Source organism: Chrysochloris asiatica, unplaced genomic scaffold (genome assembly GCF_000296735.1).
Source record: "Chrysochloris asiatica unplaced genomic scaffold, ChrAsi1.0 scaffold00318, whole genome shotgun sequence".
Taxonomy (NCBI): domain Eukaryota; kingdom Metazoa; phylum Chordata; class Mammalia; order Afrosoricida; family Chrysochloridae; genus Chrysochloris; species Chrysochloris asiatica.
The window spans coordinates 1,062,950-1,084,070 of NW_006408836.1; the positions used below are offsets into that span (position 1 = coordinate 1,062,950).

The window sequence follows — 21,121 nt, forward strand, 5'->3', positions numbered from 1 at the left end:
GGTTAAAACCAACTTTGCAGTCCAATGCATTAACTCACAGCACCACACCAGGACTTCTATAGATTTCAGGATAATGGTTAATATAAGTAGTAAATTATTAAATGTGTAAATGGCACAAAGAAAAATTATAGAGAGTTGTAAAGTTATGATATCAACAAGGGACTTGATCTGTTTGTGGTAGGAAGTGTTTTCTGAGAAAGTGGTTTGTTTGGAGATATGCTGGATGAGCAAGCAAAGGTGGTATAGGAGAAGAACATTCTGAGTTTGTCAGCAGTATATTCAGGAGCCCCAGAATGGGAGACACCATGGTGTACCCACACAACTAAAAGAAGTTGCCATGACCAGAGGGCAGAGATCAAGTGAAAAATTGATAAGATTTAAGGATAGAAAGGTGATTATTGGTCAGATTATTTATGGTTCTGGTAAAATCAGGTTAAGGACTTTGATTTTTATTCAAAGACACAGACGGTCACTGATGTGACCTACCATTGAATATTAAAAATAATATTCTGGCTGTAGTGTGGAGAATAAATTATTTGCCAGAATGGGTATAGGTAGATTCTCTGCCCTTAAATGAGTCTTTTTTTTTTCTCCCCTCCCTTCCATTCATTGTGGCCTTTTGATGAAAGAAAGTTTCTACCTTTAAAGTAGTTTCTCATAGTACAAATACTAAAACCAGATAGTTCAATATAATTATGGTCCCTTTATATTTTAAACACTTAGGTATTTAATTAATGGTAATCTAAATGACATTTATTTTTTATCTTTCCCTTGTAATGCTTATAGCTGCAGTAGTTAAATAATATAGTTGACTAGTTTTTAATGAATTCGGTGGTAGAATGTACTGCTAACCTTGGAAATTCCAAGTGTTAAACAGCTTTCAAAACATCAAAGAATAATATTAAGTTGTTTGTATCAACTTTTTATGTGTATGTTGTTCCACTTAATTAAAAATCTTAAATATCATTAAATGATAAAACAAAATTCATTAAATTTGTGATTTCAAAATTAAGTGATATTGTGAGTAGCAATTTTTAAAGAAAAAAAACCCCAAATAACTAAATATTAATGTATTAGCTCCCCCTACTGCTTGATCACATTATTTTATTTACAATAGTATTTTATGTCCAGTTTTCTGTCAGCCTTAAATGAAATTGATGGCTATTTTGTACTTTGTTCCTGCCTCCTTACCCCACATGATAAATTTGAGAAATGAAAAATGTGTTTAGTAGTTTTTTTAACCCTTAATAAAGTATTTTTTTTTCAAATTTCAGTTTTATTTTTCTCAAAGGACTTTAAAGGCTTTACATTCCTTGAGTCTGATTATTTACAATTTCATCATCCAATATATCTATTAAGACCTGTTTTGTCCTATATATTTCTGTTTCTTTTAAAAATTAAGTGGCTTAAGACTTAATAGTTTGATGTGTCCTAATTTACTCACAGAATTATATTTGAAACTATTATGGTTAATATATATACATATACATTTTAACCTTAAGATTATATGTGTAAATATAGGCAAGTATTTAGTAGTCTTATTTATAATTGAGGCATTAATGTTCACCCTTGTTGTCTTTCTGCTTTCTTGGCATGAGATCAATATCTGAGTTTTCAGAAAAAGGAAATTAAATGCTTTCTACTAATAAGTCACATAGAATGCTTTCTACTCATAAGTCCTCCCTTCTGTATTAATTGTTGTGAATGATATTCCTCTTTTTGTTAACTTGAAAGCTTAAACTTCTAACTATTTAGATAAAAATGTGTGGTTGCTCTATATACTCAAATGGAAGAGGTTGGGTTATGGTAATAGTTTTATGTTGTGGATTTGGTTCCAGGTCATAACGGTACTATCTAGGGTTTCCAACGCTAGAAATCTTTACAGGAGCAGAAATCCTCTTCTTTCTTCCAAGGAGTGACTGATAGTTTCAAAGTGCTGACCTTGAGGTTAACAGCCTTACTCGTAACCCACTATGTCAGCAGGGTACCTTTCCTTTGTATAAAATAGTGTATTGTTTTGCTTAATGTAATTTATAAATCCCAGTGTGGTGCCATAGGATAAGCACTCAACCTCAAGGGTTAGTTTGAACTTCAAGGTCAGCAGTTCAAACTCACCAGCTGCTCATCGGAAACCCTATACAGGGTCACTCTGAGTCAGAACTGACTCGATGGCACTTAACAACAATAAGTTGTGCCTTAGGTTTAATTTTAATATTTTGTAAGCTTAGGGAAGAATGTTACTGTTGTTAAGTGCCATCAAGTCGGTTCTGTATAGGATTTCCAAGAAGTGATTGGTGGGTTTGAACCCCCGACTTTGAGTTAGCAATCCAGTGCTTCTCCTACAGCATCATGCCAGAACTCCTTTGTTAGTTGTTCAATGTCTCAATTCCAACTCATAGTGACCCTGCATAGGGTTTCCGAGGAGCTGCTGATAGATTTGAACTACTAACTTGTGGTTAGCAGTTTAGCACCAACAATTTATTTACAGCAGTCTGAAACCTTTGCAAAGTCATTTGGGCCATGTTATTAGTTGCAGTTGTTGCCAAGTGTCATTGAGTTGGTTCCAATTCATGTTGTTGTTGTTAGGTGCCATTGATTTGGTATTGACTCATAGCGACCCTATGCACAACAGAATCAAACACTGCCCGGTCCTGGGCCAACCTCACAATTGCTGCTACACTTGTGCCAATCCATCTTGTTGGGGATCTCCCACTTCTTCTCTGACCTTCCATGCTACCAAACATAATATCCTTCTCCAGTGACTGGTCCCTTTTGACAATATGTCCTAAGTATGAAAGGCAAAGTCTGGCCATCTTGGCTTCCAAGGAGCACTCTGGCTGTAGTTCTTCCAACATGGATCTATTTGTTCTTTTGGCAATCCTTGGTACTTTTAGTATTCTCCTCCAACACCATAACTCAAATGCATCTATTCTTCTATGGTCTTCCTATTCACTGTCCAGCTTTTGCATGTATATGAGGATATTGAAAATACCACGGCTTGGGTCAGGCTAACCTTAGTCCTCAGACTGACATCTTGCTTTTCAACACTTTTCATTTTAATATACTTGTTGCTGTTCTACCTTTCAAAACTGTAAACTTAAATTATTTATTTTATACATTTCACCTCTTTAAATATTAACATTTACATTTTAAAGTTTTTGATGACTATTGCTTTACATAAAGAGCCCTGGTAGTGTGGTGGTTACAAATTGGGCTGCAAACCACAAGGTCAGTAGTTCGAAACTACCAGCTTTTCCGCGGGAGAAAGATGAGGCTTTCTCCTCCCGTAAAGATGTACAGCCTTGGAAACCCTGTACAGGGTCACTATGAGTCAGTTCCGACTCCACAGCACATAATCACCACCACCATTGCTTTATATGTATTCTACAGATTTTGATATGTTTTCTTGTTTATTCAATTCAAAATATTTTCTAATTTCCCATATGATGTATTCATTGATTTATGGGTTCTTTTGAAGTGTGTTGTTAAATTTCCAAATATTAGGGATTTTCAGAAATGCAGTTGATTTCTAATTTAATTTCCTGATAGAGAACACATGTAGTATTACTTCAACCCTTTCAAATTTAATGACTTATTTTATGGTCCAGAATATGGTCTATCTTGGTGTAGTTTTAACCAGTATTGTTCTGCTGCTGGTAGGTATACTGTTCACCTGTGTGAATTGATTGACATTGTCTTTAAATATTTTTTTATCCTTATTATGCCTCTGTCTATTTGTTTTAATTTATGTGATAGAAATATTAACATTTCCAACTATTATTATGGACTTTTCAACTTGATTTTAAGTTTTGTCAGCTTTTGTTATTTAATTTAGTGTATACATACTTATGATTTTTATTTTTTCTGATGCAGTTAATTATGATTATGAAAAGTTTTTGTCCCTAATCGTATTCCCTGTTGTAATATCTACTTTGTGTGATGTTAATATAGTCATTATAGCTTTCCTTTGGTGTATGTTTGCATGTTTTGTTTTGTTTTGTTTTTCATTCTTTAAATTTTTATGCTTATAATTGGGCCAATTTATAATCTCAACTTTCTGGCTATCTTGCTGGATGCAGCAGCTCCTCCTCTGGCTTTGGTTGGGAGAGTACCTCAGGGCTGGTGGGGAGCTGTCATATTGATGACCTTGAAGGTGAAGCAGTACCTGGGGGTCCTATGGTGGGGGTGGGCTCTTGGTGGTGTCCCTGGTGGCAGGACATTAAAGAAGCTCCGGATGTTCCCCTAGGGTTGGTGTCTTCTCTGGGACTCCTATCCTTGTTACCTAAGCAAGAAGTGGCGTCTCAGGGAGGAAGCCCCTTCAGCTTACAGGTCTATAGACCGTAGATCTGAACTCAGGTTCTAATCCTGCCCCTACAACCACCATAGTGGGAGGGCACCAGCACCAACAGGTCAGGTTTTTCCCATCTAGGAAGAAAGGCCTGGTTGCAGAGAGCATAGCTAGAGGAAGCAGCAGGCACCTAGGCTTAGCTCCATAGCTTCACACAAGCCATGTGATCTCACATGTTCTGTGATTTAGACTTTATTGGAATACTATATTGTCCAAATCACACGATTCACATTACATCTTATTTCATAGACTGTGTTAGGGATGTTGTTAAGTGCCGTTGAGTCATTTCCAACTTATAGCCACCCTGTATCGGGTTTTCAAGGAGCAGCTGGTGAGTTTGAATCACCGACCTTGTGGTTCAAACCGACCTTGAGGTAAAGTGATTATCCTATGGTACCACACAGGACTTTTAATGGACAGTGACTTTGTGGATATTAAATGGCATATAGCTATACACAGTAAAACCTATGAAAGCTAGAACTGGTGTAAGGTGGAAAACTCAAAGATTTTCTACCAATGGAGATTGATAGGAAAGTGGTAAGACTGAAGGCTGTTTAAAGACTTATTCAGCTTTTGTTGTTGTTATTATTAAGTGCCATTGAGTCAGTTCCAACCCATAGTGACCCTGTATAGAGTTTCCAAGGAGCAGCTTGTGAGGTTAAACTACTGACTTTGTGCTTCAAACCAATTTTGCAGTCCAGTGCATTAACCTCCATTAATTCAGTCATTAGGAAAACTCAAATTAGAATAAAAGTTTAAAGACTTTGGGAAGTTGTTATAAATGATACAATTTTATCTTTAGTTCTAGAAAGGGAAAAAAAAATGGAGGCCAAAATTTTTTCATTCAGTAACTGATTTCCAAGTTTAAACTTCAGTTGATGAACTCAATTGTAACAATACCCCCCCCCTTTTTTTTTTTTAATCTGCAAATATTCCCTGAAAAAAATTTTTTTGTGTGTGTTCTTCTGTGTGAGTTTGTTTTTGGCATTAGCTGGAATAATTAAGGAGAGGTAAGTGTGTATTTCTAAAATTGACTTTGTATGTTTATGCTTTACTTGAATATGAAATCTGTGAGATCAATTCTGAATTGGTAATTTGTAATACCATGCATTTTGATATAACAGGATAGACTTGATCCAGCTGATGCTCAAAGTATTTGTCATGTCTGGCACATGAATATAGAAACCCTTCCAGAATGGATAAGCAACATAATACAAAAAGTAAGTTTCCTAGTTTCTGAGGAAAACACAGTCTTTAGAATGTTTTCATCCTCATTTTTAGATATGTTTTTCTTGGATGCATTTTTTCAAGAGACATGAAAGGGTGTCAGTCTTGATTATATTCTTGAGCATTGCTACAGTACTCCAGTTACTTTGCGCCTCAGACTTGTATTTGGTATGCCCTCTTCTTTGGGTGCTCTTCACACAGCCACTCACTTGGCTTGCTCCCTCATTTCTATAATGCTTTACTTTCAGTGAGACCAACCTATCAACTCACCCCTACTCTCTACTCCCCATTCCATTACTAATCGTCACAATTTTTTCTCCCTTCTCTGCTTTATATAGCTATCTGTATTTATGCAAACACATTATAACATATACTACTTACTTATAAAGGAACTCTGGTAGTGTAGTGGTTACGAATCGGGCTGCAAACTTTAAGGTCAGCCGTTCAAAACGACCAGCTGTTCTACAGGAGAAAGATGAGGCTTTCTGCTCCTGTAAAGATTTACAGCCTCAGAAACCCTATACAAGGTCTCTGTGAGTCGGAACCGACTCCATGGTACATCACTACCACCACCACCACTTACTTATAACTATGCATATTATATATCATATATACCAATAAATACATTGTTCTATGTTGTTGTTAAGTGTCATTGTGTCAGTTCAGACTCATAGTGACCCTGTATAGGGTTTCCAAGGCTTTAAATCTTCACCAGAGCAGAAAGTCTGGTCTTTTTCTGTGAAGTGGCTGGTGAGCTCAAACCATGTGCCTTGTGGTTCATAGTCCAGTGCTTATCATATGAAGCCACCACACTCCCAAATTGTTATGTAACAATGTATATAATTTATGGTGGTGGTGGTTATGTGCCATGGAATCAGCTCCGACTCATAGCGACGCTATATAGGGTTTCTGAGGCTGTAAATCTTTACGGGAGCAGAACGCCTCATCTTTCTCTTGCAGAACCGCTGATAGTTTTGAACTGCTGACCTTGAGGTTAGTAGCCCTACTCGTAACTACTACGCTACCAGAGCTCCTTAGATAATACATACACATATGCAAATACGTATGAGGGGACTTCAAAAAGTTTGTTGAAAAATGGACTTGAAAGACAATGGATTTTTTTCACGAACTTTTTGAAGCCCTCTTATTTTGCTTATCTTATTAATTGCCTAGCTCACCCAATAGAATATGAGCCCCATGTAGTCAGGGACTTACATATTTTGTTCATTACATTATCTTCAGCAACTGAAAATTATCTCTGATGAGTGAATCAAATATCCCATATTTGCCATTCTTATATGTTGTTGTTGTTAAGTGCCGTTGAGTCGGTTCCGACCCATAGCAACTCTGTACAGGGTTTCCGAGGGTGTAAATCTTTACAGGAGTAGAAAGCCTCATCTTTCTCCCGCGGAGCGGCTGGTAGTTTCGAACCACTGACCTTAAGGTTCGCAGCCTGATTTGTAACCACTACGCTACCAGAGCTCCTTATTCTTATATGAGGGGGCTTCAAAAAGTTCATGGAAAAATTAAAAGATAATGGAATGTTTCCATGAACATTTTGACGCCCCCTTTTATACATACATATATTTAAACTCAGTAATTAATCAGTATTGTTGCCTGACTAGAGTCCTGGTATGGTGGCACAGGATAAGTACTCGACTGCTAACCTCATGGTTGGCAGTTCAAACCTACCACCTGTTCTTTGGAAACCCTGTACATGGTCTTTATGAATTGGAACTGGCTTGATGGCACTTAACAACAACAACATTGCCATGGCCAAAGTAAAAATAGTACATTTTTAAGGCTTCTTACGGAATTATTAGAATTGCAAGAACTCACCTTGTTCATGGAGTCCTGGTATGGCATTGTGGGTTAACACGCTGGATTGCAAGGTCAATTTGAAACTTATAGTTGGCAGTTCAAGCTCACCAGCCACTCCTTGGAAACTTTGTACAGAGTCTTTATGAGTTGGAACTGACCCATGACACTTAACAACAGCAAAAACAACACCTAATTAAATCGTTTTTAGTTATTTCTTGCAATGTGGAACATCTAAATCCTAGAAAAGTGTAAGTAATATGGTGTCTAGGAAAATATTATATTTTTCTACTGACTTAAAATACAGCTCACTTTTTTGTTGTTGTTACAAAACTAACATTTGATAGATATAACTTGCATTCATTTTCACATTGTAATAATTTACTGGGGAAATGCTTACACACTGATTTAAGTGTCCTGAACTTCACAAAATGTATTTGGACACTGCAGATGTTCCTCTAACTCTGTTGAAAAGATCATTTTAAGCCAATTCATTATATTTCAATCTGAGTATAGAAAAGCCATTATCTGTTGTATGTAACCAACATCTTTTGGTTGTATATAAAAAGCTAAGAAGAGCTTTATTCTGTTGCTTGGGTAAAGTTCCCTCCCACAGTGCTTGGTATGCAAGAAGTGTATCAAAACAGACACTTTTCTGTGAGATTTTACTTGCAAATTAAGCTCTGTAGACTGATTTCCTTCCTGGTTCCATAGTGTATTTTTCTTTTCATTAGTTCACACTGTAACCATATTCAACCCATTGTTTCAAAGGCTCTTTTTTAAAGAATTCTTTGGATTATTGTTTGGATGGGCATGATTTGAAATATGTTATCATTCCAGAACTGCTTATCTCTATTAACTGGAAGGCTTGCTTCTATTTGCTGTTCTGTCTACTAATCAGAAAACAGTACAGTAGTCTTTTCTCTAGGATAGAAAACTTTCATGTAGTTGCCTTTAAAATTTTTGTTTCACATTTTTTTGATTACTCTACAATGAAAGTGTTCTTGTCCCCTCCTTTTTTTTTCTTTTTACCTGTAGACCCAGTGGACAGTTGGAAAACTAAATTGTCCTTTCTGTGGGGCCCGTTTAGGGGGCTTTAATTTTGTCAGCACTCCAAAATGTTCCTGTGGCCAGCTTGCAGCTGTGCATCTCTCCAAGAGCCGGACCGTTTATCAGCCAACACGGGCAGACCGACTAATGAGACCATCACTGAAATACTTGCCACATCCTCGAGTTCAGTCAGGTTGTGACAAGGAAACTCTGCTGACAGGTGGCACCTCCAGAAAACGAAATCACAGGCTTTTCAACATGGCCCAAAATACTAATGGCCCTGGAAGATTAACAGAAGCACTCTGCCTGGAGGTGCGATCAACATATTTTGCGATGAAGAACGAAAAACTGCTCTTTCAGTCATCAGATCCAAAATACCAGTTTTTTGTTCCCCAGCTTGTGACTGGAAGATGCACTGCAAGAGCTTTTCATAGAAAATCACATAGTTTGGATCTGAGCATCAGTGAAAACCTTACTTTATTGCCTACTTTGTATGAAATACATAGTAAGACGACTGCATATTCTAGACTAAATGAAACACAGCCTATTAAGCTTTCTGGCTTGCATTTAGACAATAGTAAAAATAGCTGTTCTTTTAAGAATCCATCCAATTTTGATCCTAATATGATACTGCAAAGATTTTCAGTGGCTCCCCATGAGACCCAGACACAAAGAAGAGGAGAATTTCAGTGTAATCTAGAATCTTCTGCAGTGTTCTCTGATCATGCTAGTTCTAACAACTTGACTTTCCTAATGGACCTGCCGTCGGCTGGCAGGAGCATGCTGGAAGCTTCGGACCAGGAAGAGCATCTCTCTCCTCTGGATTTCCTGAGTTCAGCCAGTTTTCCATTGGGCGCCATTAACCAGAGGCTCAATAAGAGAGAAAGAAGCAAGTTGAAGAATTTGCAAAGAAAACAACAAAGGCGTGAAAGATGGCTACAGAAACAGGTAATTTTTTAAAAAACTAGTTTGCTAAAGTTTATTGTAAAATGTGAGGTTTGGGGAGTGAAGCTACCTTTAAATTCCTGTATTACAAAAACTTGTTTTAAATATTTCTTTAAATGAATTTCTCTCTAGGTGCACTTAATAATTATGCAGCCTTATTATAATTGCCATATAGCCCTATGCTTCAAAAGTGTTTAGAAATGTCCCTTTTGCATAATTTTGACAAATTCTGCTGATATTTTAGGGGTCCATTATTCTTGTGGTATTGGGACTAGATTGCTTACCACGTACATTGTAAATTTATCACGTGTTTGGATTGCTTTGGACTTCTGCTGTGGTGTTGTAGAACCTGCAAAAGGTCAGCAGTTCAAATTCACCAGCTACTCCTCGGAAAGCCTATACAAGATTGCTATGAGTCAGAATTGATGGCACATAACAGCAACAACAGGATTGCTTTACACTTAATTTGTTTGAGGTTAAGTAGAAACACAAAAAAGTTTCTACAACTAAATACTATCTCTAACTAAATACTATTACTAAAAACAGATTCATTTATGTTCATCACATTTCGCTTAAATGGATTTTTTTAAGAACCTTATTTATTTAGGTAATATTTGGACACAGGGTCTAGACTTCCATCTTGCAAAAATTTTCTAAAGGGTAGTTGACCTTTACAGTAGGTTTGTAGGATATTCTTCTTCTTTATGATTTGCACTGCTTTGGTGCCCATAATGACATGTTCAAGGGTAGGGTGAATGAAGGAATTGAACAATAAACATAAGATGCCATGGAAGCGAATTAAAGTCAGTAGATGAGGTGCTCATGAAAATGTAGAAGTTTGAAGACTAGCATATTTCTGTATAAACTTATTTTACAAATCGTGTTTATTATTAATATGATGTAATTGACAGTAGTCCTTATAGGTATCTGTTGAATATTAACACTACCCTCAGAGCTAAAATATAGGAAGGGACAACTTCATATAATAGTTTATTCTGTTTAAACCAGGTAGTGAACCCATTATTATTTGTGACAAACTAAAAAACTGTTTTACATTAAACAAACAAAAAATTCCTACTTTGAATGCTTCCATCAGAGCAGATGTTTTGTTACATAGTACAATTATAATTATAGGTAATTATTTATTATAGTTTTTACTGGTTGCCAACAGGGGAAGTCCTGTTTAACTTATATGCAAGTGGTACTGTAAAGTGAGTTCAAAGTATGTGTTATAGAATATAAAAATGAATGTTACCCTGTTATCATGATACTATTATAACATATTTCTTAGTCTTAATTTATTAAAACTATACATTTCAAAACTTTTATTGAAAATTTGATGTACACCTAGATAAATTAGAGAGCAAATACTGGATGTCTCCTTAGGAAATGAAATTTAAAAGATTATAGCACCTTGAACACATATCATGTTTAATAGAGCCAGAAAGAAGTCAGTCATGCCAATACAAGTACAAAGATAAATCCTAGAAAGAGTTCTTATATGAGGTAAATTAATGACTTAGCTATTAAAGTTCATTCCATGTTTAGTGACAATTAAATCAGCAAACATTTATTAGATCTCTGTTTGCAAGATATGATGGCTGGGTAGTGAAAAGAATGACTTCAGTGCAGATCCTGCCTCTTTCTAACAAGGGAGTTAATGATAATAAATATAAAGGAAAAGCTGGCTATTGTTAATAATAATTTTAAGAAAGTTGAAAAGAATTGGTTAGGAAATGTAGTTTTCTGACATTGATACTTTTAATGAATTTTTGTGCAAACTAGACTTTTTCAGTGGCAAACATCATAATAAAAAGTATTGTGGTACTGTAGAATAAGCACTGGACTGTTAAGTGCAAGTTCAGCAGTTCAAACCCACCAGCTTCTCGTTAGAAACACTGTACAGGATCGCTGTGAGTAGTAACTAACTCCATGTTACTTAACAGCAAAATGACATTACCAAAAAGTAATTAAAATTTTTGAAATTAAGCGTTGTAAATGAGATTGAATTTGAAACAAACACTATGCAGTTTTATAATATTTGGCCAATTAATAGTGTTTTTATTCAGCAGACATAATTTTGGGGGAGAAATTCTTGGTTCTGTGAGCCACATTTAGTCAGCAAACATCTATTTCTATCTAGTCTTTTTTTTTTTTTTCATTTGAATATAAAATATATCGTGCATTAAAATTGGACATTCTTAGCATACAGTTCTATAAATTTTAGCCATGTATAATGATTCATTTGACCACTACAACAGTGAGGATACAGAACAGTACCATCACCCCCCAAATTCCTTTGTGCTATAATCACACCCTGTTCCCACATCTAATCCCTGTTAACTACTGAGTCATCAGCACTTTAGTTTTTGTCTTTCTGACGATCTTATCAAAGTAGAATCATACCATATCTAACCTTATAAGATTAGGATCTTTTACTCAGCATAATTGCCTGTGAGATTCATCCAAGCTGTTGCACACATCAATAGTTTTGTTTTCTTTTTTAAAATGAGTAATAGTAGTCCATTGTATGAATAAACCACAGTTGTTTAGCCATCCACTCCTTGAAGGACAGGTGGGTAGTTTTTGGCTTTTCTGAATAGAGCTGCTATAGAAATTCCTGTACAAGTTTTTGTTTGAACCTACATTTTCATTTCTCTAGGGTAAATACCCAGGTGTAGGCTTGCTGGATCATATGGTAAGTGTACATTTAACGTAAGACGCTATTAAACTGCTTTCCATATGACTACCTTTTCAACATTCTCAGAAAGAATATTTTACTAAATATTTATTTTCCTAATAATTGTATCACACTGATTTTAATTTGCATATCCCTAAGGAGAATAATGATGTGAAACATTTATCATGTGCTTATATGCCATTTGTGTTTATAGTTTTTGAAACCTTTCATTGTGAATTGAGTGAAGGTTTATAGAACAGATCATCAGTTTTGTATTCAGCATATCCTGTACTTTGTTTCATCTCAATGATTGCAATCTTTGTGTATATTGTTATTGCTGTACCTTTTCAAATCTTTGTTCATTCTTTATTAGATTTTCTGTTTCCTTCCTGTTGAGCTTTGAGAATTCTTTATTTATTTTGGATGTATGTCCTTCATCTGTTAAGTGATTTGCAATTATTTTGTAGGTAGCTTGTATGCTGTTAAATGCCATAGAGTTAGTTCTGAATCATAGTAATCCTAGGTACAGCAGAATGGAACATAAACCTGTCTTGCACCGTATTCACAAGTGTTGCTATGTTCGAGCCCATTACTGCTGCCATTGTGTCAGTCCTTCTTGTTGGGGGTTTTCCTATTTTTTGCTGACCCTCCATTTTTCCAGGCATGTTATCCTTCTCCTGGGACTGGTCCTTTCTGATAACATACTGAAATTACGAGAGAAAAAAATCTCATCACTGTTGTATCTAAGGAGCAATCTGGCTATAATTCTTCCAAAACACATTTGTTTGATCTCCGGCAGTCCATAGTATATTCAGTATTCTTTGAGGAGGCAACTTTTCCCCAGTCGCATTTTGAGTGCCTTCCAACCTGAGGTGCTCATTTTCCTATACTATATTTGACAGTGTTTTTCTGCTATTCATAAGATTTTCAGTAACTAAATATTCAGAAGTAGTCCGTCACTCCTTCTTCCTAATTTATCTTTGTCTGGAAGCTCATCTGAAACCTGTCCACCATGGGTGACTCTGCTGGTATTTAAAATACCCGTGGCATAGCTTTCAGAATCACAGCAACTCACACACCACCACAGTATGAGAAACATACAGAAAAGTGGTGGGAATAGATGATTGGGACATACTAAAAATTAAAAAACTTATGTGCATCAAAAGACTTCACCAAAAGAGTAAAAAGGGAACCCACAGAATGGGTAAAAGTCTTTTTCAACAACACATCAGATACAGGACTCATTTCTAATAGGAAACTACAACACCTCTACAAGAAAAAGACAAATAACCCAATTAAAAAATGGGCTCAGGACAGGAACAGACACTTCACCAAGGAGGAGATCCGGGCAGCCAATAGACATATGAAGAAATGTTCACTTTCACTAGCCATTGTTGTTGTTGTTAAGTGCTGTTGAGTCGGTTCTGACCCATAGCGACCCTTTATAGGGTTTCTGAGGAGCAGCTGTTAAGTTTGAACCATCAACTTTGCAGTTCAAATGGCTTTGTAGTCTGGCTCATTAACCCACAGTGCCACACCAGGACTCCTAGCACTAGCCATTAGAGAGGTGCAGATCAAAACAACAGTGGGCTATCATCTCACACCAACACAATAATAGCAGAGATCAAAAAAGTAGAGGACAATAAATGCTGGGGAGGATGCGGAGAGACTGGGACCCTCTTACATTGCTGGTGGATTGCAAAATGATCCAACCTCTCTGGAAAACAATATGCCGCTTCCTCAGAAGGCTGGAAATAGTAATTCCTTATGATCCAGTAATTCCTCTACTTGTTATTTACCCACCAGAAATATGAGCCATAATGTGAGTAGGATATATGCATACCAATGTTCACAGCAGCACTGTTTACAATAGCGAAAAAGATAGAGACAGCCTAAGTGCCCATCAATTGAAAATGGATAACCAAACTGTCTGGTAGCATAGCGGTTACGAATCAGGCTGCGAACCGCAAGGTCAGCAGTTCGAAACTACCAGCTGCTCCGTGGGAGAAAGATGAGGCGTTCCGCTCCCGTGAAGATTAAAAGCCTCGGAAACCCTGTGCAGGGTCGCTATGAGTCAGAACCGACTCCACGGCACATAACAACAACAACAACAACAACCAAATTGTGGTACGTACACACAACGGAATATTATGCTACCTTGAAGAATAACAAGGAACCTGCAAGCCACCGTATAACATGGATGAACCTTGAGGACATTGTACTGAGTGAAATTAGTTATTCACAAGGGAGAAATACTGCATAGGACCATTATTGTAAAAGATTAAGAAAAAGAACCCACCCTAAAAGGGGAGGGGGGAGATATTTTATGGTTACCAGGATATATGGGGTTGTTTGAGGGGAGGGAGGGGAAGGTGAACACAGCGTTGGGAATAGACACAGGACAGATTAGTTGCTGGGGGGTGGGAGGGACAACACACAAGAAAGGTGAGGGGAATGGAAGAATAAGGCAGATGGGAGAACAGTTAGGCAGATCTGCATGGACTAAGTGTGAGGGAGGTAAATAATGTTGGATACACAACCTTGGAACAACAGGGCGCTGGGTACAGGGATTGAGGCATGGTTTGAATGGGTAAAAGTGGGGAAATATTGTTAAGATGCTTGGCTGTCTTTTGAATCATGGTTTCCCATGCCTACCATTGTAAAATAGACACTTGACGGGGAGAGAAAGGAATAGCCAGAAACATCACCATAGAAAGCTTGTAAGTCCATCTTCAGCCATAACTGATTGGAATACCTAATATGGGGCTAGAACTTGCCCAGTGAAGGAGGCTTCCTGTGGAGCCTTGGCATTGCATAAAACCATATGTGGAATCCTGAAACCTATCCAGAGTCTTCTGAGGTCAGAAATTTCCTTGTGAAAGGACAAGTAGACCAGCCTGTAGTGGCTAGAAGAACAGAAGATATTTCTTGAAAGAAAGACCAGTGTGAAAAGTTGAAAAACTATAATGGCAGTCCAAGTGAATACTACAAGAACAAGTAAGGTGTTCACCCAGGAGCCATCAAGGCAAGTGGTCGGGTCCCCCTCAGGTCAAGCCCCCTTCTAAGACTAAGACTCAAAAGGAATACATGAGCAGGCATGTGCTCTGGCTGGTGACCATGTTGGTCACTGATAAGGGGAAGTGAGGGAAAACAGTAATGAGGTTGTGAGCTAAATCTGACCATGTTCAGTAGATTCCTGTGAACCTGGATTGAGACCTGGTTGGCCAGCAGTATGGCAAGACCTGAGAACTCCTGGGCCCAGAGACTGTGACATGGCCACAGAGGACTAGAGCAGAGAGTGAAATGTCCAGCCGATAAGAAGTGAGGGGAGATACATGAGAACACCCATACTTGCAGATAGTACCCACTTGACCTAGATTCCATGGCCTGATGATCATAACTCAACTAGAAGAAGAAAGAAGAGGGAAAAAAAAAAAGAATACTCTGCTACAATTTCATGAACTTGACCTATATTTATGGATGTAGTAGCTCAGAAGTGGGAACAAATCTTTACAACGAGGATCATTCGCACCCCCTTGATATGCAGCATTGACAGAGATGGGCACCTTAGACATTGGATATCCAAAAGGGGACGGGGGAGTACAAAGGCAAGAAGTGACTGGCTTACAAGCTTTCAAGAGGGAACCTAGTTCCAGAGGGTGCGGGGAAGGTAGAATCTCCACTGAGTAGTATCCAATCTGCCTTGACAGGGCTGATGAAAGGAGATGGGGTAAGATTCTTGTGGTACAGTAGTGAATAATTGCTATAAAGACTGACTGTGTTGAAAATGTAAAGGTAGACATTTTGTAACAAAAGGAGGGGAGTGGCTGACTTTGCAGTCTAGGAGCAGAGGTCCCTGGGACCATCAAGGGAGAGGAGTGGAATGTGGGACCCTACCCAGAGAGGCAGTGACACCAGAGATGGAGGCAGAGATTATGACATGGAGAGATTGAGTGGCTGGGGACTCTAGACTGAAAGAGGGAGATGGTGTGTGTGCTGGCTGTGTGCTGGTGGCCGGGAGGCAGGCTTGCAGGGTGTAACCTTTGTTTGTTTGATGATACATGGAGGGGATTGTAATCATTGCAATGAAATTAAATACGATAGGATAAATGCAAAGCTAATGTTCTCCCATGTAAACGATCACATAATTCACAATAAAAACTTTAAAAAAAAATCTAAATAGAGCAGTAAAGAAGAGTAGGACTGGTAAGTACTCTAAGAGTTCATTCAAGAGAATGTATCTGAAGAAATAAAAGTTGATCTGTAATTTTAGGAGTATTGGTAGATGGAATTACAGTCTGATAACTCCATGGAAACAGGAAAGCTGTCATTGTCATTATTACTTAGCCCACTGTTGTTGTTGTTAAATGCCTTGGAGTCAGTTCTAACTCAGAGGGACCCTGTATAGGGTTTCTAAGGCTTTAAGTCTTCGCTGGAGCAGAAAGCTTCATCTTTCTTCCACGGAGCGGCTGGCAGATTCAAACCATGTATTCTGTACAAAATAAGTGATCAGGAATTGTTTTTAAGAGAAACATTTATATTTGAGAATAGTATTAGATTTTTAGAAAATTATGAAGATAGTACAGAGAATTCCAATATGCCCTACACCCAGTTTTCCCTATTATTAATATCTAAATATGATCACCGTTTGTCATAATGAATGGACCAATATTGATATATTAACTACATACTTCATTGTATTTCTATACTTAATATTCTGTTACAGTTTCTCAGATTTCCCTTGTTTTTGTTTTTCCATTTTTTAAATTTCTTTGACAGTTTTAAGGCATATAGGCTAGATATGTAGAATGTCTCTCAAATGAGAAGGTCTGATGTTTTCTCCTGAGTATACTGGATTTATTGGTTTTGTGAGGCTTCCTCAAGACTACCTCCAGGTTTGATAATTAACTAGGAGGATCCACGGGATTTGCCGTGTAGTTGTACTTACATTTATTATTTATTACAGCGTAGAATGAAAGCAAAATCAACAAAAGGTAAGGTACATAGGAAACAACAAAATCAACAAAAGGTAAGGTACATAGGAAATCCTCATGGAACCAGGGGTAAGCTTCCAAGAACCCTCTCCTACTGAAGTCAAACAAGACGTCCTGGATTCCCCTAGCAGTGAGTTGTGACGACATGTGTGAAATGTTGTTTACCTGAATCAGTGCCTACAATTATTATTTGGAGCTGGTCACAAGGAAGCCTCTTCCTAGCACATAGTAAGGGAAACCGATGTTCAACACAAACCACTTTATTTAGGCACAGTAAGCCATGCTTACCATTTAAGATTATGGCTTTCAAGATAAAAAGGAGCCCAAACCCTGCCCCAGCATATTTTCTCTTTCTATGATGAGTAGAATACATTTGGAGTCCTGTCGTGGTGCTGTAGTATAACCACTGGACTGCTAACTGCAAACTCACCAGCTGCTCCTTGGAAACGCTGTACAGGGTTGCTGTGAATGAGAACTGACTTGATGGCACTTGAACAAAATCATCAACAACATGTTTTCTTCATTTATTCTTTCCTTTATTTAATTAATATTTATTGAGTATTTCACCCTGCCAAAAGTAAAATATTTCACCATAGCATCAGGATTGGAGGAAGACTCATTAACAACCTGTGATATGCATTACAATCTTGCTCGCCGAGAATGAAGAGGACTTAAAATACATACTGATGAAGACCAAAGACTACAACATTCAGTATGGATTGCACTTCAGTATAAGGAAAACTAAAATCCTCACAACTAGACCAATAAAAAGCATAATAAATGGAGAAAGATAGAAGTTATCAAAGACTTCATTTTGCTTGAATCCACAACCAATGTTCCTGTAAGCAGCAGTCAAGAAACTGAGCTATGTGTTGGCATATCTGCCGCAAAAGACTTTTTAAATTGTTAAACAGCAATGGTGTCAGTTTGAGGACTGAGGTGCCTTTGACCCAAACCATGGTATTTTTCATCGCTTCGTATGCATGTGAAGGGTGGACAATGAATAAGAAAGATCACAGAAGAATCTATGCATTTGAATTATGTGGGAGAAGAATATTCAAAGTACCATGGACTGCCACAAAAACAGGCAAATTTGTCTTTGAAGAAGTACAGCCAGAATGTTCCTTAAAAACCAGCAAGGCAAGACTTTGCCCCTCTTAATTTGAACACGTCAGGAGGGACTAGTTCATGGAGTAAAATATTCTTAGAAAAGTGCAGGGTCAGCGAAAAAGAGGAAGACCTCCAATGTGATGGATAGACACAGTAGCAGCAGCAGTGGGCTCAAGTGTAATCACAATTGTGAGGATGATGTAGGACTCAGCAGTGTTTCATTCTGAGGTTGCTATTAGTTGTAACTCATTCAAAATCACCTACCACACCAACATTGAGGATACATGATTAATGAAAAGACTAATCATTCCCTCAGGGAGCTTTGAACTGATGGAGGAGAGTAATATGAATATCAGTGATTATTCTCATGTGAATTTATAAAAATGCCATCTCCTAGAGAATTTGGGCCAGTAATTTACTTAATACTGAATTTCTTTGGCCAAGAACTTGAAATTTAAGTGAGAATCTCAGAGTAGTAACAAAGAAACAGGCTTGATTGGCATTTAACAAGAACAACCCAATACTTCAGATGTAGCAAATGATTTAAGGATAGAGCCTCACAATGGTTCTCAATCTTGGCTGCAAATTGTAATCCCTTCAGGAGCTCCTACAAAATCCAGGGCCCAGACTCTTTCAGATTATGCTTTGTTCCTCTAGGCTAGGCATCACTATGTTTTTTGTTTTACATTTTTTTTCACTTTATGTTTTAAATTCTTTAGTGATTCCTATGTGTATCTAGGATTGAGAACTATGAGAAGAAAAAGAGGTAAACAGAAAGGAATTCAGAGTATAACAAAAAAGTTGATAGAGGCCTTGCCAGAGGATTTAATTCTATCCTTGTTACAGAAGAAATCAACTGACAAACCTCAGTAGTTGTTAAACTGAAGAGTTAAATGAAGATCCATCTTGGGAAGGAGAAGATATTTTGATTTTATACTTTACAACACCTAATATATGATCCGAACATGGTATTAGGGAGTTCTGGTGTGGCGCTGTAGGATTAGCACTGAACTGCTCACAACAAGGTTGGCAGTTCAAACCCACCAGCTGTTCCTTGCAAACCCTATTCAAGGTCGCTATGAGTTATAACTGACTACATGGCACTTAACAGCAACAACAAATATTCAAATAGCTATTGTTAGCTTAGAAGCTCTGGTAGCTTAGTGGTTCTGAATCGGGCTGCTAGCCTCAAGGTCAGCAGTTTGAAAGTACCAGCTGCTCTGTGGGAGAAAGATGAGACTTTCTGCTACCATAAAGAAACCTGGAAAACCCTGTACAGGGTCTCTGTGAGTCAGAACTGACTCCATGGCACATGACAACAACAACATTGCTAGCTTGGTATTTAAAGGATGACAGTTTTGAGTAGGAGGGGGAAGGGACTTGTAAGGTGATGGTGAGAGTGATGACAAGCAGTTCACATTTAATGGTAACCTATGCTAGGTACATATGTACTTTATCCTAGGTACTTTACAGTATATTAGGTACAGTATGAGGTGTTTAAGCTTTGTTACGTGAACAAGATGAGCTATTAAGTGCAGCTCTGTGAGGAGGGAGCAGGCTTTGAACAGCTAGAGAGAAACATGAAGGCATTGACATCTCCAGGCCCTGGGAAAAAATAGACCTCAGGAGGTAAGGGAACAGCAGACACAAGTTACCCTTTCCCAAGTATTGTGTAAGTCTCAATTTGAGTCTCTTTATTCCAAACTCCAAATTATTAGGCTTTTCTTTTTCTTTCTTTCTTTCTTTCCAGATTTCAAACTTTTCTCCTCTATTAATGGGGTGAGTTAATTTGGGCTAGGGAATGTTAGAATCATCAGTATGGCACATGTAGAAAGCTACAGTGGTATCACATTGCACTGAGTTTAGTGTAGCCTGAGCCTAGTTTGGCCTGGTGTGCACTGGAAAGACTATCCCTGGTTTCCATTCTAATCTATGACCTTTCTATGGGGTTTCATTTATCAGATCAGTTAAGGTATATGTTGTCTGTGTGCTTTTCTCCACCATTGCCCCATTCCTGCCCTTATACATTAAAAAAAAATCTTAGTCACTCGCTTGTTTTTCCTCCTTGTCTTGTTCTTACCTCCTTGAACCTTGACCCAAGCTTTGATACAAATCTCATTTACTCACACATTGAAAACATCACAGTGTCAGTTTCCATGTGCTCCAAAGTGGGTAAGTGGGTAGAATTCTCTCCCTGACTCAATTGCAATTGCTATCACTAGGACTTCCTTTTAAAACTACTATTTTTATTTTTTTAACCAGGAAAGGCTATGGACTACATATAATAATATTAGAGGATATAGTTGCTGTTGTTGTTAAGTATCAAGTCAATTTCAACACCTCGGGACCTTGTATAGGGTTTCTGAGGATTTGGGGAAAAAAAAAAAAATCTATGCAGGAGCAGAAAGCCTCATCTTTCTTTTGTGGAGCTGCTGGTGGACTCAAATCACTGACCTTATGGTTCCCAGTTCAGTGTTTATTCTATTTTATCCTCTGAAGAGCCACTCTACTCCTCAAAGGATGCAATAATACAAGAGAAAGTGTAGAAAATTTTTATTTTTATTTTTAAATCAGTCAGTTTAAAGAGATTAGTCCTCAATGGGCTGAGGTTATAATTTGGGGTGCTAGATAGGAAGCTTGAACTCTATAAATTATGTTTTACTTTTTATGCTATGTAGTTTTATCACAGTATTATTCCATTTTATAGGTCTCAATTTGTAGTACATTGAAAAATCAGTCGTAAATCCCATTGCCCTCATAATGTTATATGTTATATCTTTTTTATTTATTGTTTTTTTTAAGGTTTTTATTGTGGATTGAGTGAAAGTTTACAGGGCACATCATCAGTTTCACATTCAACCATTCATATGACTTGTTTCATTACATTGATTACAATCCCCTCCATACATCATCAGTCAATAGTGTTTCTCTCTATCCTCTTTGGCTTTT

General features: G+C 37.5%; 1 protein-coding gene across 1 annotated transcript in view; it reads left to right on the forward strand.

Annotated features, from left to right (window-relative positions):
- Nucleotides 1-21,121, forward strand: part of RNF180 (ring finger protein 180) — a 242,894-nt gene that overhangs the window by 15,092 nt on the left and 206,681 nt on the right. Inside the window, exons 2-4 of the mRNA XM_006875291.1 lie at nucleotides 5,473-5,568; nucleotides 8,432-9,391; nucleotides 12,051-12,086. Of these exons, the coding sequence (XP_006875353.1) occupies nucleotides 5,473-5,568; nucleotides 8,432-9,391; nucleotides 12,051-12,086 (1,092 nt within the window). The remainder of the gene's footprint in view (nucleotides 1-5,472; nucleotides 5,569-8,431; nucleotides 9,392-12,050; nucleotides 12,087-21,121) is intronic.